This window comes from Chrysemys picta, chromosome 2, assembly GCF_011386835.1.
Source record: "Chrysemys picta bellii isolate R12L10 chromosome 2, ASM1138683v2, whole genome shotgun sequence".
Taxonomy (NCBI): Eukaryota; Metazoa; Chordata; order Testudines; family Emydidae; genus Chrysemys; species Chrysemys picta.
This window is the reverse complement of record NC_088792.1, coordinates 245,892,276-245,913,595: the sequence shown is the minus strand read 5'-3', so window position 1 is coordinate 245,913,595 and position 21,320 is coordinate 245,892,276. Positions and strand designations below refer to the sequence as shown.

At 41.8% G+C, this 21,320-nt stretch overlaps 2 protein-coding genes across 6 annotated transcripts in view; one reads left to right on the top strand and one right to left on the bottom strand.

Annotated features, from left to right (window-relative positions):
• The window catches only part of C2H8orf88 (chromosome 2 C8orf88 homolog), a 69,879-nt gene that overhangs the window by 19,940 nt on the left and 28,619 nt on the right, over positions 1-21,320 (top strand). For 2 of the 4 annotated variants that reach the window (XM_008168316.4, XM_065585887.1), the window contains exons 4-5: positions 2,554-2,638; positions 4,797-4,903. In XM_008168316.4, the coding sequence (XP_008166538.3) occupies positions 2,554-2,638; positions 4,797-4,903 (192 nt within the window). Of the gene's footprint in view, positions 1-2,553; positions 2,639-4,796; positions 4,904-5,816; positions 12,351-21,320 lie in introns of those variants that run through there. The other 2 variants (XM_008168317.4, XM_042845142.2) reach the window with 2 other exon arrangements.
• NECAB1 (N-terminal EF-hand calcium binding protein 1) overlaps positions 20,789-21,320 on the bottom strand; it is a 146,271-nt gene continuing 145,739 nt past the window's right edge. For both annotated transcript variants that reach the window (XM_005291563.5, XM_065585886.1), the window contains one exon: positions 20,789-21,194. In XM_005291563.5, coding sequence (XP_005291620.1) covers positions 21,166-21,194 — 29 coding nt within the window. In that variant the 3' untranslated portion in view covers positions 20,789-21,165. The remainder of the gene's footprint in view (positions 21,195-21,320) is intronic.

Genomic DNA, 21,320 nt, shown 5'->3' with positions numbered 1-21,320 from the left:
CTGGCTTTAGGGCCAGAATCTAGTGTGTAGCACAATCACAATATACCCCAATATCTGGGCCTCAACACTCTTTATAGGAGGAATTCTGTAGGGTAGATCCATAAGGCTGCAAAAGCTACCCATCTGCAGCTTGTCTATAGTGATAATGAATTACAGCCCCCATTTCTGGAATGATTCCCTTTGAAGAATACACCACTGTTTAAGTTAGAATTGGAACATTAATAACTGAGATTTCAGAAACTTTAACTCTGCATTAAGAACTTTTATGGCAGAATGTTGATGTTCCACATGTGGTCTAGATAATACTACTTCAGGCTAGGGTAGTCTAGATAATACTTCTTCAGGCTTGGCTGCTGCAACTCTGTAGCAGGGTTAGATAGTCACCATAATAAGGCAGAAGACTGTACAGGCTGCAGCAGTGTGCCTTCTAAAGTAAAGGCAGATGCAAAAAAATGACTGTTCTTTGCAAACTCCACTCAGAATGAAGCATAAGGCCCTCAGCCAAATTGCAAAGCCACTGGCGGGGAGGGGGCTGAGATCTGCAATTTATTGAAGGGTGGGGTAGTCTCCTACACACATGCATTCCAAGGATGTTGCAGATGAAGATACCCAGGCTTAGACTGTTAAGTTCTGGGGTTGGTTTTCTGGTTACAGAGATCCTTGCTAGGAGGGAAGACTTAAGTTCATGTCTCGGTGGTTTAGATTTAAACATAAGACTTTCCATCCTCTCCTTTAGAAAAAAGACTTTCCTTCTCTCCTCATCCTCTTTTCCCCCTACCTTCCACCCCACAGAAATAACACTTCTTAACTGCCCTGCTGAAAAATGCCGCTAATTGTGGTTCTTACCTGAAAAGTAATTCTAAAATGGCACCAGAGGGTTCCATCTTCGTGTTTAAAAGATTGCTGTCTCAAATGTGCTCGGTTTCCAAGGAAATGTTTCTTCTAACTTCCAGTTCTGTAAATTCCAGTGTGGGAGCAGAATAAAGCTGCTTTATGTTATTGTTAGGGCCCTACGAAATTCATGGCCATGAAAAACGTATTATGGACCATGAAATATGGTCTCTCCGCATAAAATCTGGACTTTTGTGTGCTTTTATCCTGTATTATACAGATTTAACAGGGGAGACCAGTGTTTCTCAAATTGGGGGTCCTGACCCAAAAGGCAATTTCAGGGGGTTGCAAGGTTATTTGGGGTGGGGGGTGTCATTGCCACTCTTACTTCTGCGCTGCCTTCAGAGCTGGGCGGCCAGAGAGGGCGGCTGTTGGCCGGCTCTGAAGGCAGCACCCCGCTAGCAGCCGTGCAGAAGTAAGGGTTGCAATACCATACCATGCTAGAGCCCAGCTCTGCAGGCAGCAGTGCAGAAGTAAGGGTGACAATACCATACCATGCCATCCTTACTTCTGTGCTGCTGCTGCCAGCAGCTCTGCCTTCAGAGCTGGGCTTCCAGCCAACAGCCATCGCTTTCTGGCTGCCCAGCCCTGAAGGCAGTGCCACCACCAGCAGTAGCACAGAAGTGAGGGTAGCAGTACCACAACCCCACCTACAATTACTTTGCAACCTCTCCCCCCCCCCCCCAACTCCTTTTCGGGTCAGGACCCCTACAAATTACAACACTGAAATTGCAGATTTAAAGGGTTGAAATCATGACATTTATGATTTATTTTTAAAATCCTATATGCCAAAGTGGACTGTGAACTTGGTAGGGCTCTAGTTATTATGTATATTCACTAACACTAATAGTAAAAGTTCTACAGGTTCTTGAGGCTAGTCTACTTCATAGCTGTACTTCTCCAGCAGTGCAGCTCCTGCTCAGTTATGTCTATGCTATAGCTTCCACTACTGGCAGCAATGGTGGAGCTGTGCCAGTTATGAATTATAGGCCAGAGTAGACACTGCCTCAGTTTCATCTGTGTAACCCTGTCTTTCAAACTGTGCCTATAGTATCTTCATGAGTCCTGCATAGGTGTCACTGACTGAAACGGAGTTAAAAATGAACAATGATTAGAAGAAGCCAGTTTTCTCTTAAATGTGTTGGCTGTGAAAAACTAGTGTAATGCCAACAGACCCTGGTCGTCAGCAGGCAGGATCGAATCTGGGATCTCTAGAGCTTAGTGCATGAACCTCTACAGCATGAGCTAAAAGCTAACTGGCTCTTCGCTAAGGATGTAGAGCCGACTCATTCTGTGTCTCTGTCTCTGTCTTGTGGTCTCAGTGCCAGTAGATGGGATAAAACACCAGACCCAGGAGGTTTGTGGGTTACACTAGCAGGGAGTGTACCCTGGAGGGAAGAAAACCCATCCTCCAAAAACCTACCTTACTGACAAGAGAACAAATTCCAGAATTACACCGTGCTGTGGATTGTCCATGACCTTCATAACCATAAAATGACTATTGTATTGAAACTAATCACTGCAGATTTACTTGAAACAATATAACTTTGCTTTTTTTTTCATTTCAGTTTGTCAGAAGGAAATTCCAGGATTTGATGATGCATTTCTTTGAAACGTTTATGAAACTTGAATAAATTGCATGTTCTTCTCTTCATGTTTTAGTGGTATGAGGGTACTGGAATGCAGGTCTTAAATCAAACTGTGATCCCTAGTCAACCACAGTGCCGGAAGTCTGAAACCAAGAAAGGTAAGCTTTGTTTTACTCTTGGGGGAATTCTGCGCCACTGCACATGAACAGAACTTATGTCCCCCTCAGATTTCTTTGCTTCCCTGCAGAAAAATGACTTTCTGACGGGGAAGCAAAGGGAAGCCACAAGAGTGGTCATGCAACCCTCTCCAGCAGCATGTTTTGGGTGCCCAGGGCAGCCAGCGGAGAGGTAAATCACTGTGGGGCAGGGGGTGGCACTGGGAAAGACCTGGCTGGTGGCTCCTACCCTGCGCCAGGCTCGGCTACTAGTCCCGGCTGGGCTGGGGAGGATAGGACTTCCTCTTTCCCTGCATGGCATCCAGGGCTAAGTCAGACCCACCCCCAGATTTCTCCTCCAGCTGCAGGAAGCTGTGCAAACTCTCCTGCTTCCTGCACCCATTGCTCCTCAGTTGCAGGGGGAGGGATCCCTGTACAGGGAGCTGCTCTCCCATCTGCCCAACCGTTGTGCATCTAGACTCTGTCATATCCAGACCCTCCTGCCGAGCCTTACCCCCACACACACTCAAACTCCCCGCCCCCCGATGAGCCACCCAGATCCCCACCCCACCGAGCCCCAGCCAGCTGCACCTGGATCCCCACCCCACTGAGTCTCAACCACCTTCACCTGGACCCCCCTGAAGAGTCCCATTATTGTTGCACTCAGAAGCTCCTAACAAGACCCTGTGCATCCTGATTCCTCCCCCCCCGCACCCAGATTGCCGCACACAGAACTCTCTCAACCCACGCCTGGATCCCCCCACACTAAGCCCCTCCACACTTGGCTCCTACCTGGTGCACCTGGCATGGAGGGGCAGAGCCCTGGGGTATTATTGGGGCAGGCCTGGTCCTTGCGCTGTGTTGGGTTGGGTGCAGACCTATCACTGAGTCCGTGTCCCAGGGGGAGCTGCACAGTGATCTCCTACCTCGGTGCAGCCAGTGGCCTGTGCTCCCCAATGCTATGCTGGAGCCGCCACATTTATTTGACAAAATTTGCAGAATTTTAAAATGTTGTGTGCAGAATTTTTATTTTTTGGTGCAGAATGCCCTCAGGAGTATTTTGTTTATATGTAGATCAATGTTTGAATTACCAGTTTCCAAGGTAACAGGAAAAATATGAACTCTGAAAAGGTACATATATGCTTGTTCCAGATATCAGTCTTTGCTTAGAGGTGGTGCTTTCCTCCCATATGTGGATTGGGCTAAGTGAAGGAGCCAGGCGTTTGGAACCTTGCTACTTTGATGTAGAAGTAGTACAGCAAACTTAAAACTCTGGTAGTGTCATCTGACCTTGCCATAACTGCAGAAAAACTCCATTGGGAGGCATGTTTGGGTTTCAGGGCTTGTATGGTATAGCTATATTGATATAGCTGCATTGGTGCAATAGCTGACTAACACAGATGTGGTAAGTTTACACCAGTGCAATTTAGTGTGGCCATAACAGTACAAAACAAAATCCCAGTTAGACAAGCCCTAAGCATAACTAGCAATATTTGTGCAGCTTCATGCATTACACTCATGTGAAGTTTTGTGAGCTAGCTCTTTACACTTACCTGTTTGCAAGGTTGCATGTAAGTTCATCTCTTAAGTTCATGGTTTAAGGCATCAGCTTGGTTGCCCTGGTGAATGTAAATCCTCAGTTTATATGCAGGGAAAGCTTACTACACATACTGCCTTGAGAGCATGTCTTAACACTGATCTGGAGGAATTTCCCTTAGCATTAACAGGTAAATCAGTCTCCATGGCTAGTTCTGGGTGTCTCTGCACAATATGCTAGTTAGTGCAAATTATGGGAGTTTGTCGTGTAAGATCTGGAACTGAGATCCACCAAATTCATTTTGTATAGAAACCCTGAAACATCCATTTTTAGCAGTAACTTCAATCTCTCCTGAGCGGTATTGGATTCAAACTGGTGATCTATACATGAAATACTTTGTAGTTCACTAGTAATGACCTGAAGCAGCTAGTCCTTCCAAAACCACTCTTTTAAGAGTAGGTGTATATTGCACATGCACACAAAGTGCACCCTTTTCACACAAAAAGCTCTTAGAGTCAAGCACTCAAAAATTGGGAAATGCCAGCATTTAAGCTGCTTTGCAAATATCACTGTTTAACAAATAACTTTATAGTAATCTGTTTGTGTATAATCCTGTGTTTGCAGAAAGAATTAAATACAGCAGAGATTTCCTCTTAAAGCTTTCAAGTGTTTCACTCTCTCTAAAGAAGCCGGAATTTCTTCCTGATCATCCTATTGTACTTGAAAAATCAGTAAGTGTATTCTTGCAATTTAAACCAAGCAGTGAAAAGCAGTCTTGCAGGTTGCCAACTGTCAGTGTTGATTGAGCAAAGTTTAACTTTTAAAAAATCTGTTTGCAGAGGTACATGATGCAGTTATAACATTATTACTGTAGCACCTTGAGTCCCCAGTTGGATTGGCATTTTATCATGACAGAATAACTATGGTGCTCCATAGTGCTTCCAGCTGTCAGTTCCTTTGTTGCCTCTTAACAATGGCTGAGGTCTTAACCTTGTTTAACTGTACTGTGCTCGGCTTCTTAGCTATGTTGCTTCAGCTTTCCTTCTTCATAGCTATCAAATATGTCTTCAGTTTGGCGTGGTATACTTTACCTAATCTCTTCTTGCTGTTGGCAACTTTGATAAATAAATAAATAAAAAGTCAGTCTTAAACTTGCATTACCCAGGTTTGATCTAAAAGTGTTGTGATTTGGGGATTTCTCAGCTCCCAAATCCTCAAATATTTTTCTGTAGTCATTATTTACTCGTACTGAATATTTCTCTCTCTCCATTTTTGGCCTGCAGCAAACTTTCCATTACAAACGTTTTCCCCATTTACAAACAATGAATTGGCCATGTTTTTGTGAGAATGAGTCCAGGGTTTAAGAACCCAAACTTTTTCTTGGTATCCTCAGATACCTTGTAAAAACGCCACCTTAAACTGGTATAAATGGCATTCAAGAAGAAAGTCTTGTACAAATCAGGATAGACCATCTTTCTCAAGGTATCCAACACCTTTAAATAATGATAATATTAATAGTAATAATACCTAGCACTGACATAGCCTTAAGTGCCTTAATATACCACCTTGTTGGAGTGTAGAGTAAGGACGCATTCCCTTTGCATTAAATCCATGAATTAACACCTTCTCTGCTCTGATGGTCAGTATTCCTGCATAAATTCAGCTCATTCTGTGCCTGTTGGGGAAGAAGTGGATGGTGAGCAGGACAGCAGGGAATGCCACCTTGACACCAGGAGCTGGGGAAACTCTCTGGATGCCAAATGAACTTGTGCTACAATAGAGGAGGAATGAATTTTTCACATCCTCCCTAGAGAATGCTGTGGCCATTCTATTTAAGAAACCATCCAGTACTACAATGGGGTATTTTTTAAGAATGTGGAGATGACTTCTCTTGTGGTTCAGATGCAAGTACCAATCATCTTCCAGTCAGCAAAGAACAGACAACAATTTCTGCATACTGTCAAGAAACAGACTGATAAACTCTGGGACCCAAGCTCTTAATACTGGCTTCTTGGAGTTTTTTGTGGTATTTAGTGGTGGAGGTTTCTATAGCTGGACTTCTCCAGACACAGTTCAACATCACCTGATTGCATACTTCTGGATTTGCCTCTAAGAAAATCTATCTGCAATGCTGTACTGAGAGCTTTCATTTTTGTGAGAACATAAATCCAAGTTGTGGAAGAAGGCCTGCATATGCCTCTTCTGTCCTTGAAGAGACTGGTTACTTTTAGGAACTTTCTCTATATGGAGACAGCCTAGGATCAAGCTAATGCTGCCTTTATTGATGTGACTGTGAGATAAGCTGCAACCAGACACATTTGGCTGTGAGCCCTCATCTGGAGGTGCATTAGAATCTTGCAGCTGTCTGTGGGATGTTGTGTTAGTGAACTGAGTTTTGCCCATATCACTCCAGAATCAGGGCACTTCTGTCAACAAGCCTAGGAGCCCTCTTCCTGCTAATGTCTCTAGAGAATAAAGCTTGTGAAGCTTGCTGGTAATCAGGGGTGAAAATTCTGTCAAGTTTCTTGGCATGGGTTTCCCAGCACTGTACAGCAGGCTGTGTTCTGCAAGAATATTCTCCATCCATTTACAAGCAAACTGCTTGTCTTTCTCTTGTAACCAAGTATACCTCTACTCCGATATAACGTGACCCGATATCACACAAATTCGAATATAACTTGGTAAAGCAGTGCTACGGGGGGGCGGGGCTGCGCACTCTGGCGGATCAAAGCAAGTTCGATATAACGCGGTTTCACCTATAATGCGGTAAGATTTTTTGGCTCCCGAGGACAGCGTTATATTGGGGTAGAGATGTATATAAGATCCTCCTTAAAAGTATATTAGGCAGCTATTTTGTTTTTTGACCAGTAGACCAGTTTTTCATCAACACCTGGGTTTTTGCAGGATTTGAAGCATTTTACGAGCATTGTAATCCTGACAGACTGATGGGAGGGTCCTCCTCTTTTTGTGAGCTCAGATCTCTCACAGGGACACTTTCTGGTGGTGGTGACTACTGCTGTTTACTGTAGTGACGATTTAAACAAAATTCCGCAGGGATATGGAGACATCTTTGAATTTCTTCAAAGGTTATAGAACTTAGTCTTTTATTTTACTTGGTTCACATGCCTATCTCCAGGAGATCCACTTGGAATTTTTCTTCTGAAATCCGTATCCAGTGGGCTGGGCTTTGTATCCAAGAAAACAGTGTCTAAATGACTACATGCATTTCTTTTTGCTACAACCTAGTAGACTGCAACTTCACTGCTTATCTAATCAGAAGGAATGCCTGCTTCTGCAGCCAATCTCTGGTCTGCTTCTGGTCAGGAGACTTACAGAACAGCGATGAGTTCCATGTACACTTTTATGTACTTACTTTTTGTCTTGAAGTCAAGTTTAAGGCTTCATTTGTTGGTGTTGGAGAACCTGCACCCAGGGCAGGGGAGTCCAACAATCTAGTCCCCTGGTTTATTTCTGAATGGTTTCTCTTACGTTTCTATCATAGGTACTAACTCGGTGGGTGCTCCGGGGCTCAATCACTGATTGGGGGGAGGAAGAGGAGTGCTCAGCACCCACAAGCCACAGCTGTTCGGGGGGCCCCGGGGCTGGCCACTGATCAGCTGTTTGGCAGCTGGCGGGAGGTGCTCGTGGGAGGGTGGAGAGCAGTAGGTAGGGAGTCTTGGGGGAGGGGGCGGAGAGGCGGGAAGAGAATGGAGCCGAGGGCAGGGCCTTGGCAAGGGGTGGAGTGGGGGCGGGGCCTCAGGGTGGAGCAGGGATGGAGCACCCCCCAGGAAAAATAAGTCAGCACCTGTGGTTTCTATATTTAAGTTTTGTTATTCCTCTGTTTTAAAAACAAGACTTATGTACCTTGAAAAAGTAAATATTGATTCCTCTCTACTGCACTGGTTTGTTTTTTCCATTGATAATTTTGTGACGCTACTTAATTGCAGACAGATTCCCTGGACTTTCTAGTCTACGAGTAGAGCTTTCTCTCAGAATTTCTTTCAGGAGGAGACTATTTACCTATAGCCATTTTTGGTCAACGTATATTTAGCTGTGACATATCACTTACTCACATCCCTTCAGTTGTTGGCTCTAAATCTCTTTAAACTACACACACAATGGGGAAATACATTTCCAGCTTCTTACTAGAAAATAATTGAACATCAGTGGCACTGTGTTTTTTACTTCAGTGTGCAGTACATTCTACTGGAGCAAGCTGCTCAGACTCGAACATGGAAGACTCCTTTTGGGAGCCTGTATTCAAGAGTCGTGGTCTGCTACAGCTATTTGTCTTTGGAATAGAATTCTAACTATTTTCAGCCACCCTTGACTAGTGGAAGTTTGCTCAAAGATTTTGTCCATTTTGGACAGAACAAAGTTCTTTGCCTGCATCTTTTAAAGTTAACAGGTATAAGTTATTGCAAAAACTGCTTCAAATTTAACTGTAAGTATTTTCTGCTGAGTAAATTAACTTAACATTCCTCAAATGATCATGGATTACCAGATTGCTTAGAAAAATAATGTAATCTTGTTTCCAAAAGTAAAACAAACTTTGTGTGCCTACTTGTTTAAACACTCCAAAGTTTAGTGTCTTACCAAAAAATTCTGCTAATACACAGTACCAGGCGAGCTATATAAAAAGTTGTCCAAATTGCTGACGTACCTAAAGACCATGATCCTTCAAGGAGCTCTGTATGAAGCATGTACCCTAGCAAGAAGCTCTATTGAAGTCAGTAGGATCCACTGGGATGTGCGGGATCTGCCGGTACAGTGCTCCTTGCATCATCGGGCCTAAGTTTATTGTTCCTAAGTGGAACAATGCACAATAGTGCAAACAATGGAGATGGAAGGTGGAAAGGAGACTGCTTACAGATCAACTTGATTTAGGTTTGCATGTGCTGAACACATCTTGAAGGCCTTTAGTATTGTTTGTAATCTAAAGTACTCAGTGTAATTCTTCATTTTCATTAGAAATAAGAGTACTTAAATCTTAAAAGGAACTCCTGAAAAGTGATAGAAACCTTTACCTACCGCTTTCTCGGCTATGTTAATTGTGTAGATCCACTACAATTCTTGTATGGGAAAGTACCAGTTTTAACATATGGATGAACAGCTGTGAGGGTGTTCTGATTCTGTTCCACTTTAGTAACAGGGATATTACTGACCCTTATTAGTGGGGATGTTACCCTAAACTCAAGGGCATCTTTTGTCAATGATAGCAGCTGTCTCAAGTGTAAATGCTTATAGCATGTGACTGAAGATTTTCGGTCTACTTCAACAGGAGGTTTTATGAAACAATGCAAGAGTAGGTGGTGGTGTGTATGCCAGACTTCGAGTGGTGATGTCATGACTTCACACACTTGCCAGATGGGCTACAGATATTCATTCTTCCTTCTGCAAAGTTCATTTCAGTAAGACTCTACTTCACAAGCTGACTTTTGAAGTCTGGCTGTTACCTGGACTGGACTGAAACCCTCTACATATAACTTGGTTTTTTTTTTTTTTTTTTTTTCTCTACCACTGATACAACAAGAAACAGCAACTCATTTGGAAATATATTTCAATATCAGATTTTAACCTTCAGGATCACTAAGCTTGCTTAGTTAGAGACCTATTGGCAGAATTAGCTAGTCTCACAAGTTCTCTATGATTATTCTAGGTGGGCAGTCATGGAATTTTCTGTGTCTGACTGCTATGCCAATGCTGAGATCGTAGTTCAGTTTCATTATTAACCAGTCTCTGTACTGAACCCAATTCTCATGTTCCTTTTCCTTGCCATTCATTTCCAAGACTACCCGCTGTACTCTTAGTTGTTGTGGTGTCTTATTCCTTTTATAAATCACTATTACTGTCTCTGTTAAAGTCCCTCTTTATAATACTATCTTGCTGTCTGTATTGGTAGCAAGTTTTACTCAGTCTTGTATTTCTGGAGCTTTGCCAGTAGCGCTTTTGTCTGTGGATTTATTTCAGCATATTGTCCTTGATGGGAACTATTTCCTAGTAGCATTTTTTTATTTGCTCAAAACAGATCTATTGGTTCTACCATAGACGCCGAATCCGTGGATGCTCTGGGTCTGGAGTGCCCACGGGGAAAAAGATTGTGAGTGCTCAGCAGCCCCGCTGATCAGCTCCTCTTCATTCCTCTCCCCTCTCCCCCCCAGTCCTCCTGCCCCTGGCGGGCCCTGCTGATCAGCTCCTCTCCCTCCCTCCCAGCTTCTCCTGCCCGCTGCAATCAGCTGTTCAGCGGCGTGCAGGAGGTGCTGGGGGAGGGGGTTTGGAGGAAGGAGTGGAGTGGGGGTGGGGCCTGAGGCAGAACAGGGGTTGAGCACTCCCCTGGGAACAGGAAGTCAGCGCCTCTGGGTTCTACCATTTACTGGCTTTCATGCATCAGTAATGGATGGTAAGTACCTTCTGAGGTAGCTGTTGAGCAGCAGTTTGGAAATGTTCTAAATATAGGATCCTCAAGTGTTGTTGAATACTGGTCTAAATTTTCAAGTGACTAGTAATTTTTGAGTCTTCATCTTGATGATGTCTTTTTAAAGAGTCCTTATTTTTAGAGGGTGAGTGCTTGGCACTTCTTGATAATTCGGTTCCATTAAGGTACCACAGATTGGGTTTACAATCACAAGTTGCTTTTAAAAATTTAGGCCACAATTTGAGGCATTTAATTAACCTGTAATTCTTGTCATAATCTCTTACAATCTTCCATGTTTAGTATACATATCTCATTATGAATACTTTTTGTTATGCTTCAATGAGATTTAACTTGCTATGTGTAATTTAAATGACATTTCAAACTTTGAAGTAATTTTTTGGGTCTGTTTATCTTACAGGAAAAAACTATTTTATTGCCTTATGTAAGAAATGACAGGTCCTTTTGAAGATAAGAAATCCATCTTTTGGACAGCTAACAATGAAGTGGATTAAGGGCCAGATTTTTAAAGGTATTTAGGTGCCTTAAGATGCAGATAGGTGCTTAATGGAATTTACAGAAGCATCTAGGTGCCTAAATACTTTAAAAAAACAAACGAAACCGCCCTCCCCCCCCGGTCATTAGTCAAGAATGCCAATAGAATGTAAACAAATTATAATGGATGTAAATTTGTTTCTTTAATTATCAAAAGCAAGAAGTGTTTTTAGCACTGACAAACTCTGGTTCACTGAATCAGCTTCAACATTTGTAGAACCACCAACTTTAAACCTGTATTTCTGACTCAGATTTTGTTTGCAATATTCAGATTTTCATTAGCTATAATAATGGAACAGAAACACAAGTTGTAGTAATTCTCAAACATGACTTAGGGGTAAGTATATTATTTCTTGTATTTTGAAATTGACTTTGATTGCTTTTCAGTAATTCACACGGACGCTCAGTGCCCTCTTGCATTCTGTGGCTATACTGCTAGTTTCTTTCAAGATGTTTAATATCTTGACATTTTGGTTTCATTGAAAGCCAGCACAGTTTCCATAAAACTAGAATATCCGCCCAAACAATCATTGACTATACAGGGGAACTGCCTATAGGGCAGTGGATTTCAGGAACTGCAACACTAACAAGTGTCATCCAATGGTACTGATTTTTCCAAAGTGAAAATGAGAAGTGGTGACTATGAAAAATTGCAAGAATCCTTATCGGAAGTGCATACTAGTGAGAGTCTTGTAGCTGTTTCCTTAAATAAGGATTGCATAATGAAAAGAAGCCTCGAAGTCTTTTAGTTAATAATGTACAGTATTGTTTATATAAGCAAATATAGCTCTCTAAATTGACTAACTTCAAGATAATACAAAAATTATTTTGGTCTAGCTACTTGTAATAGGTTCTGTACTCAGAACTGCAGTAAGGCTGAAATTAATCCTTTCACTCCTGAAATTGGATTTTTCTAGCATCATTTTTTTTCTAGCAAAGGATGAATTTGAACTAGAAATTGAACCAGAGGAAGGGTTAGATAGAACAATAGTACTAAAAATGTGCAAAGTTAGATTTGTTAAAGATGTGATTAGCTTTTCAGTTGTCTTAATATTTTCTAAACTATGCAAAATAAGGTTGCCAAAAAAGTCCTGGATTTTCTCTTGGTGTTTGTCATCTTTGTTTCTGTACATACAGCAGCGGTTTCAAACAATCATTGTAATTCTTTAATGTTTCTTATGTGTGTCAATTAAAATATTTTGTGAGTGCCATCTGTTTGTACACTTATATTTGAAGCACACAGTGCATCAATTTGAAAGCCTTAATTTTACAAAAGACTGAAATAGTTCAACTATAATTGGGGGTTAGAGGTATATTCTTCCCAGTAGCAACCCTACAGCTAATGTTGAAGGCAATTCCAGTTTTACTCTCATCTCTTCTATCTCAAACTCTTTTAGTGCTGAGATTCCTTAAATGTTATCAATTGTGGATTAGTGATTGGCTATATCATTAGTAAATGGGGAATAATTTTGCAGTGGCAGGAAGACTGATTACTTGACTTAGTAGAATTTTTCTATCTCTGGCATTTGACTCTGTTCAATTCTAGAACAGATTACCATATCCGTTAGAAAGGAACAAAAAAATTGAAACTTCATGGAGACAATTTAAACCAGAATTTAGAGAGCATAGTTGTGTGAAAAGATGTTCCCTATACATAACCCTTAAATGACCTATTATGTGCCCACAAGCACAATATCAGAGCACCAGATTATTGGTAACACAGCCATCCACTTGATTGACATCACTTCCTGAAGGCTTGTGGATTTTTTTCATCCCAGTAGTGACATGGCCTGCCTTTGCTTAACAAAAAAGGAAATTTTCTCACTAACCTGAAAGCATATTCTTAAATGTACTAATTAAAGCTAAGGATGAGCAAACCAACTCTATCAAAATAGGAAACCAGACCAATTGTTAATTGCTGTAGTTAATAATCTGTACCTGGCTAAGTAATTCATTCAGTACTGACATGTTCTATAATAGACTTGAAATTGTACTGCAGGTGGAAAGGATGGTCTACATTTTACTTCCATCTGTTTTCCTAGCAATTGGTCTTAAACATGCAGAAGGGAAGGACAGATGGTTTTAATGAGAGCATATTTTTCTTTTTAAATTATCATACATCTTGTGGAAATATTTTTGAGATGTTGATATCCCAAATGCTGGCTTAAGTTTAATGCTGAAGTACAGTATTGTGATTGAAGAACTACTTCCTAGTGTGTAATCCATCCCAAATTGTGCTACATACTTTCTTAGTTCCATTCCCAACCCTCTCTACCCAAAACAAAATATAGTTGAAACTGACAAAACAGCTCAAGCCAGAAACATGAAATTACTACTAAAAAGTCTTTGAGGAAAAAAGCCTCCATGAAAGAGAGTTCATATTTTTAAAGATGTAGATGTTTTAAAGTCTTCAGGTACAAAGTGTCCTACAAATGCTTTCTCTTTTTTCCAATGCCTGTTTTTAACTAGGGTAGAATATTGGATGTGAATGGATGAGAACACCTCAGTGTTTAGTACTGTCTTGTTTTAAATGTCCCTTTTCCTGAATATTTAAATGCAAAAAAGTTTTACATTAAATCCATATTAGGGTGTGAGATCAGCAGGAAGTTTGCAAAGTGTGGGATGTGTGTGGGTTTGAAAAGTTTTGATATATGCATAAAGCTAGTCAGGATTGACTTTTTTTAATTTGGAAAATGATTCATTAGAGAAGTATTGGTTTCAATAAACTCTCATTGGGAGAAATTCCCAGGTCCAGAAGGAATTTCTTCTCAAAACCAGGGAGAGATACCCCAGGATGGCCAACAGGCTGATGGTTAGGGCATCTGGGTGGGTAGGTGGGGGACCAAGGACTTGAAATGGGGCCTAACTTAGGCAAAGCCAGGACTTGAATGGGGGTCTCCGACTCCCCATATGTATGTCTCTAACACTGAGCTTTTGGCTATTCTGGGGGTACACTCTATCACTCTGTTTTTGCTATACAGCAGAACCAAATCATTTCAAAACCTCAAGTTTTTATTAAATGGAAATGTCTTCTGGCCAGCCCTACTTAAGAGCACAAGTCCCAGTGACATTCAATGGGGGACACGCTCCAATTATAATTACTCATGAAAATTCCACCTATGGTTTCTAACAGTAAGTTGGCTTGTTTTAGGTATGTAACTTCCACTGACTTCTAGAACTCTAAACTTCAAGATATTACTGTTACATGTATGCAAGAAATTACTGTTACATGTATGTTGAATGTGAAAATTAAACTTCACTAGTTAGAGTTGCTGTTCTATTATATAGGTGGGTTCTTAGCTTTAGTGGCAGATGTGCACTTAGGATACATAAGAACACCCGTACTGGGTCTAGCCCAGTATCCTGTCTTCTGACAGTAGATAATGTCATGTGCTCCAGAGGGAATGAATGGAACAGGTAATCATCAAGTGATCCATCCCCTCTGTTGCCCATTCCCAGCTTCTGGCAAATTAAAACAGACTTGTCAACGTATACATCAGTTTTCTAAAAGAAATAATGAACCTTTCTACATCTTCAAATGTTGTGTTGGTTTTAGGCTGACTCCCTCAACTCCCCTTTTCTTTAGCAGCTGTAGAATTATGTAGAGGTACTGTCCTTATTAATATTTCATATCTGACTTAAGGGACTGCACTGTTTGGATCCAAATAAGACTTGATGAATACTGTGAAAGTAATGTACAGCTTTACTTGTATCCAGTCCCAATACAAATAGCAGGCACATAAAATTTCTCTGAAATATTGCACATTTTCTCTCTCTCCCCTCCCCACTCAGAACTTTTGGGATCAGCCCAAAGCTGAGGCTAGAATTACCTCCAAAACACTCAAGTTTGTGAAAGGCCAATAGCTGCCACATGCCTCTCAATTATATTGCTCACTCTCCAGGGGCTGACTGCTCAGAGCAGTAGGGCTGTTTCCATTTGTTGGCATGCGTCTAGCTCTGGAGTTTACTCTTTTCTGTAGATGCTTAGCTCCAGGCTCTAGTGCAAAATATTCCTAGCCCATGACTGGCTGTGTGGGAAATGGGTTTCGGTCCCAACTTTCTCTGGACAGAGAGGACATCTTTTGAACCCTAAACTGTTGTGGGGGGGAAGAGGGCATATCCCACAATGGCCTATCTTCTTTGCTCAAGAGGGGAAGGGAAAGAACATTCCCTACTGTATAGTTTTTAAATATTGAGAGAAGTGATAAACAAAATTTTCCCAGCAAACGTTGTTAGTGGAGTCTGCAAAGCTTCACTGTGGGCTCTGACTGTCACTATTGTTGTACTTGGTGGGAGGAGTCCTGCTCTTTTGCAAACATGGATGAATTGTCACAAGGGAGTACAAAAGAATATCATAAGCGTGTAGGGAGAGAATCAGAAAGGCTAAAGCACAAAATGAATTACACCTAGCAAGAGACATAAAAGGCACTAAGAGGAGGTTCTTTAAATACATTAGGAGCAAGAGAAAGAAAGACAAAGAAAAATGTATGTCCTCTACATAGTGGGGAGGGAGCTAATAACCAATGACATCAAGATTGCGGTGGTATTCATGCCTATTTTGTTTGCCTTAACTAAAAAGGCGAGTGGTGATCAGATAATATTAACAAGAAGGGTGAAGGAACACAAGCCAAAATAGAGAAGGAACCGGTTACAGAATGTTTAGCTAAGATGGATGTATTCAAGTTGACAGGGCCTGAGGAATTTCATCCTCAGGTACTTAAGGAACTAGCTGAAGCAATCTTGGAATGACACCTCTACCCCAATATAATGCAACCCGATATAACACAAATTTGAATATAACGCGGTAAAGCAGTGCTCCGAGGGGGTGGGGCTGCACACTCCAGCTGATCAAAGCAAGCTCGATATAACACGGTTTCACCTATAACGCGGTAAGATTTTTTTTTGGCTCCCAAGGACAGCGTTATATCGGGGTAGAGGTGTATTAGCAATTATGTTCAAGAACTCATGGAGGATGGATGAGGTCCACAGGACTGGTGAAGGGTAAACGTAATACCTATCTTTAAAAAGGGAACAAGGAGGACTCGGAATTATAGACCAGTCAGCCTAACTTTGGTATCTGGAAGATACTGGAACAAATTATTAAACAATCTTTGTAATTACCTAGAGGATAATAGGATTATAAGTAGGGCTGTTGATTAATCACAGTTAACTCATGAGATTAACTCAAAAAAAAAAGATTAATTGCAGTTTTAACTATACTGTTAAACAATAGAATACCAATTTAAATGTATTAAATATTTTGGATGTTTTTCTATATTTTCATATATATTGTATTCTGTGTTGTAATTGAAATCAAAGTGTATATTTTTGATTACAAATAGTTTTGCTGTAAAAATAAGTTTTTTTCAATTCACCTCATACAAGTTCTGTAGTGCAATCTTTGTTGTGAAAGTGTAACTTACAAATGTAGATTTTTTTTGTTACATAACTGAACTCAAAACCAAAACAACGTAATACATCAGAGCCTACAAGTCCACTCAGTCCTACTTCTTGTTCAGCCAATTGCCAAGACAAACACGTTTGTTTACATTTACAGGAGCTAATGCTGCCCTCTTCTTATTTATAATGTCACCAGAAAGTGAGAACAGATATTTGCATGGAACTTTTGTAGTCAGCATTGCAAGGTATTTACTTGCCAGATATGCTAAACATTCGTATGCCCTTTCATGCTTTGGCCACCATTCCAGAGGACATACTTCCATGCTGATAATGCTCCTTAAAAAAATAATGCGTTGATTAAATTTGTAACTGAACTTCTTGAGGGAGAATTGTTTGTCTCCTGCTCTATTTTACCCGCATTCTGCCATATATTTCATGTTATAGCAGTCTCGGAGGATGACCCAGCACATGTTGTTCATTTTAAGAACACTTTCACTGCAGATTTCACAAAACCTTTATAAAGAAGATACCAATGTGAGATTTCTAAAGATAGGTACGGCACTCAACCCAAGGTTTAAGAGTCTGAAGTGCCTTTCAAAATCTGAGAGGGATGAGGTATGGAGCATGCTTTCAGAAGTCTTAAAAGAGCAACACTGCAATGCAGAACCTGCAGAACCTGAACCATCAAAAAAGTAAATCAACCTTTTGCTGGTGGCATCTGACTCAGATAATGAAAATGAACATGTGTTGGTCTGCGCTGCTTTGGATTGTTATAGAGCAGAACTTGTCATCAGCATAGATGCATGTACCCTGGAATGGTGGTTGAAGCATGAAGGGACACATGAATCTTTAGAGCATCTGGCACCTAAATATCTTGCTATGCTGGCCAGATCAGTGCCATGTAAACACCTGTTCTCACTTTCAGGTGCCATTGTACGCAAGAAGTGGGCAGCATTATCTCCTGGAAATGTAAACAAACTTCTTTATATTTAAATCAATATATTTGAAAATGTAGAAAACATCCAAAAATATTTAAATAAATGGTATTCTATTGTTTAACAGTGCAATTAATCATGCGATTGTCATTAATTTTTTTAATTGCTTGACCGTCCTAATTATAAGCAGCAACCAACATGGAGTTGTCAAGAGACAATCATGCCAAACCAACCTAATTTCCTTTGTTGACAGGGTTACTGGCCTGGGGGCTAGGAGAGAAGCAGGAGCCATGATATAACTTGATTTTAGTAAGGCTTTAATCATAGTTTCTCATGACATTCTCATAAGCAAACTAGGGAAATATGGCCTAGGTGAAATTACCTAGGTGGGTCCACACCTGGTTGAAAGATCCTACTCAAAAAATAGTTATCAACGGTTTGCTGTCAAAGTAGGAGGGTAGAGCTAGTGGGGTCCTGAAGGGATAGACCTGATGCTGTTGCTATTCAATATTTTCATTAATGACTTGGACAATGGAGTGAAGAGGATGCTTGTAAAATTTGCAGATGGCATCAAGCTGGGAGGGGTTGCAAGCACCTTGGGAGACCAGATTAAAATTCAAAATGACCTTGACAAATTGGAGAATTGGTCTGAATTCAACAAGATTAAATTAAATAAAGATAATTGCAGCACACTTCACGTAGAAAGGAAAAATCAAATGCACAGCTACATAATGGGGAATAACTGGCTTGGTCAGGGATCTCAAACTCAAATCACCACATGAGCACTAGTACATGGGGCCGAGGGCTGCATCACTGAAACCTTTTCAGACTACGAAGCAAAAGTATAGTAAAAAATGAAGAGTAATATAGTATGCTATTAAAAGTCTCTTGATTCACCTTCCCTTTCCCTCCCTCCCAGTGTTAAAGGAAAAGGGCTTTTCCCCATGACTGACTGCTGCTGCTTTCCCCGCTCCCTTCTCCCACAGCGCTTCACACTGCGCATGGGATCAATGGGGATGGATTTCAGTGGTGGGTGTGTTTAGACTCATAGACTTTAAGGTCAGAAGGGACCATTATGATCATCTAGTCTGACCTCCCGCATGATGCAGGCCACAAAAGCTGACCCACCCCCTTTCCCTTGACTCAGCTGTTGAAGTCCCCAAATCCTGTGATTTAAAGACTTCAAGTCGCAGAGAATCCTCCAGCTAGCGACCCCCGCCCCATGCTGCGGAGGAAGGCGAAAAACCTCCAGGGCCTCTGCCAATCTTCCCTGGAGGAAAATTCCTTCCCGACCCCAAATATGGCGATCAGTAGAACCCCGAACATGCAGGCAAGATTCTCTAGCCAGACCCTCATTGACCATTGATACTATTTACCAGCGATGGTACGCTGTTGATTAATTGACTAAAATCACGTTATCCCATCAAACCATTCCCTCCATAAACTTATCTAGCTTAATCTTAAAGCCAGAGAGGTCTTTCGCCCCCACTGTTTCCCTCGGAAGGCTGTTCCAAAATTTCACCCCTCTGATGGTTAGAAACCTTCGTCTAATTTCAAGCCTAAACTTCCCCACGGCCAGTTTATATCCATTCGTTCTCGTGTCCACATTAGTACTGAGCTGAAATAATTCCTCTCCCTCCCTGGTATTTATCCCTCTGATATATTTAAAGAGAGCAATCATATCCCCCCTCAGCCTTCTTTTGTTTGGCCCTCCCTTGAGGGAGGGGAGATTTGAAGAGTGGCGAAGCGGCTGGCCGAGAGTTGGTGTGAGTCAGGGTATAGCTGGAGGGGAAGATTGGGGATGCAGGAAGAGCAGGCTCAATAGCTTGGTTGGGAGCGAGGTGCTGCAAGGCTGTTTGTCAAGCTTGGGCAGTTTGACTCGGGTAAACTTCAGAGAACTGTGGAAAGAGCTCATTGAAATCCACACAGCAGACATCCCCACCCCAGAGCGAGAGTGACTGTAAACACTGCTTTAAACTGCAGCTCCAAGAGCCCGCCTGCCTGCCTGCCCTCCTCCCCAGAGCATGTGTGTAGGAGCTGGCAGCAGCAGGGCCAGAGGTGGGTTATGTTTTGCTGATCCAGCTAACAATGTCATCCCTGTCCCGCCTCTTCCCACCCCTTCCCCAAAGTCCCCGCCCCAACTCCATCCCCTCCCTGCCCCTATTCCAACCCCTTCCCCAAATCCCCGCCCCTTCTCCGCCTCCTCCACTGAGCACACCGTGTCCCCGCTCCTCCCCCTCTTCTCCCGGAAAGCCTAAGCACCGGCGGTGGGAAGTGCTGGGAGGTAGGTGGAGGAGTGGGGATGCAGCGCGCTGGGAGGGAGAAATGGGGAAGGGGGAGTTGCAGAGAGGGGGAGTCAGTGCATATGGCGGGCCGCAGGAACTGGCTCTGCAGGCTGGGTGTTTGAGACCCCTGGGCTAGGTGATAGTGCTGCTGAAAAGGATCTGGAGGTTATAGTGGATCACTAATTGAATACCAGTCAACAATGTGATGCAATCATGAAAAAAAGGCTAATTACTTTCTGGGGTGTATTTACAGGAGTGTAGTATGTAAGACAAGGGAAAGTTCTGCTCTACTCAGCACTGGTGAGGCCTCAGCTCCAGTACTGTGTCTAGTTGTGGGTGCCTCACTTTAGGAAAGAGGTGGACAAATTGGAGCGAGTCCGGAGGAAAGCAATAAAAATGGTAAAAGGTGTAGAAAACCTGACCTATGAGGAAAGGTTAAAAAAAATGGACATATTTAGTTTTGAAAAAAGAAGATGGGGGGAGGGAACCTGATAAGTCTTCACATATGTTAAGGGCTGTTATGCAGAGGATGGTGATCAGTTGTTCTCCATGTCCACTGAAGATAGGACAAGAATTAATAGGCTTAATCTGCAGCAAGGACGATTTAGGTTAGATGTTAGGGAAAATTTTGAAATATAAGGATAGTTATGCTCTGTAATAGGCTTCCAAGGGAGGCTGTGGAATCCCCATCATTAGAGGTTTTTAAGAACAGGTTGGACAAACACCCTGTCAGGGATGGCCTAGATTTACTTGGTCCCTCCTCAGCGGGGGCCTGGGCATGATGACTTCTTGACATCCCTTCCAGCCCTACGTTTCTCTGATTCTGTTAATCCTGCTGGGGAGGCAGCAGCCCTTTACTCTTCTGAATGACTTAATATATACATGTATGAGGTTCTGTGCTAGCAGGGAGAGTTGCCAGCATGGAATACACCGCATAGCCTGGTGACTTCTATTTAAAAGAGAAAATTAGAAACTCATGAAAATGGGAATGTTATACCACTTTCTTTGAAAAGAGGACAATGTGGAAGCTTGGAGTAACTATTTATTAACATAAAGATAAAAGCAGTCAAAACCAGTACTTAACACTCACATACACTGACCATTTCTATGAGACGTATTTCTGTACAATAATTTGGCTGCCTTGAGCGCACACACACACACCTGGCAATTTAGCAGGGCCACAAGTGTCCTTACGTAAGCTTGCAAAAATGGTTCACCAAAATAGTCACAAGGAGAGAATATAACACGTACATAAGTTTTCCATATTTTAAAATGGAAAAGATTGTGCCTGTGATAAACAATGTTACATCACAGTCCATTAGCTGTAGCACCTATTGACTGGTGTATGGATGCTGTTTGAATGCAAATATAACATTTACCATTACTTGGACGCACAATGAAAGCTTCTAGTTGTTGTTCAGGACCCACCATGAAGCTGAAAAGGAAAAAAAAATATTTATTGACCAATCTTTATTTTATCTTTACAGTATTCCTCTGTCTTCCTCCCTTCTCCCCCAAACCCTTTCTTGAAACCCTAAATAGATTATCTATAATCTATTCT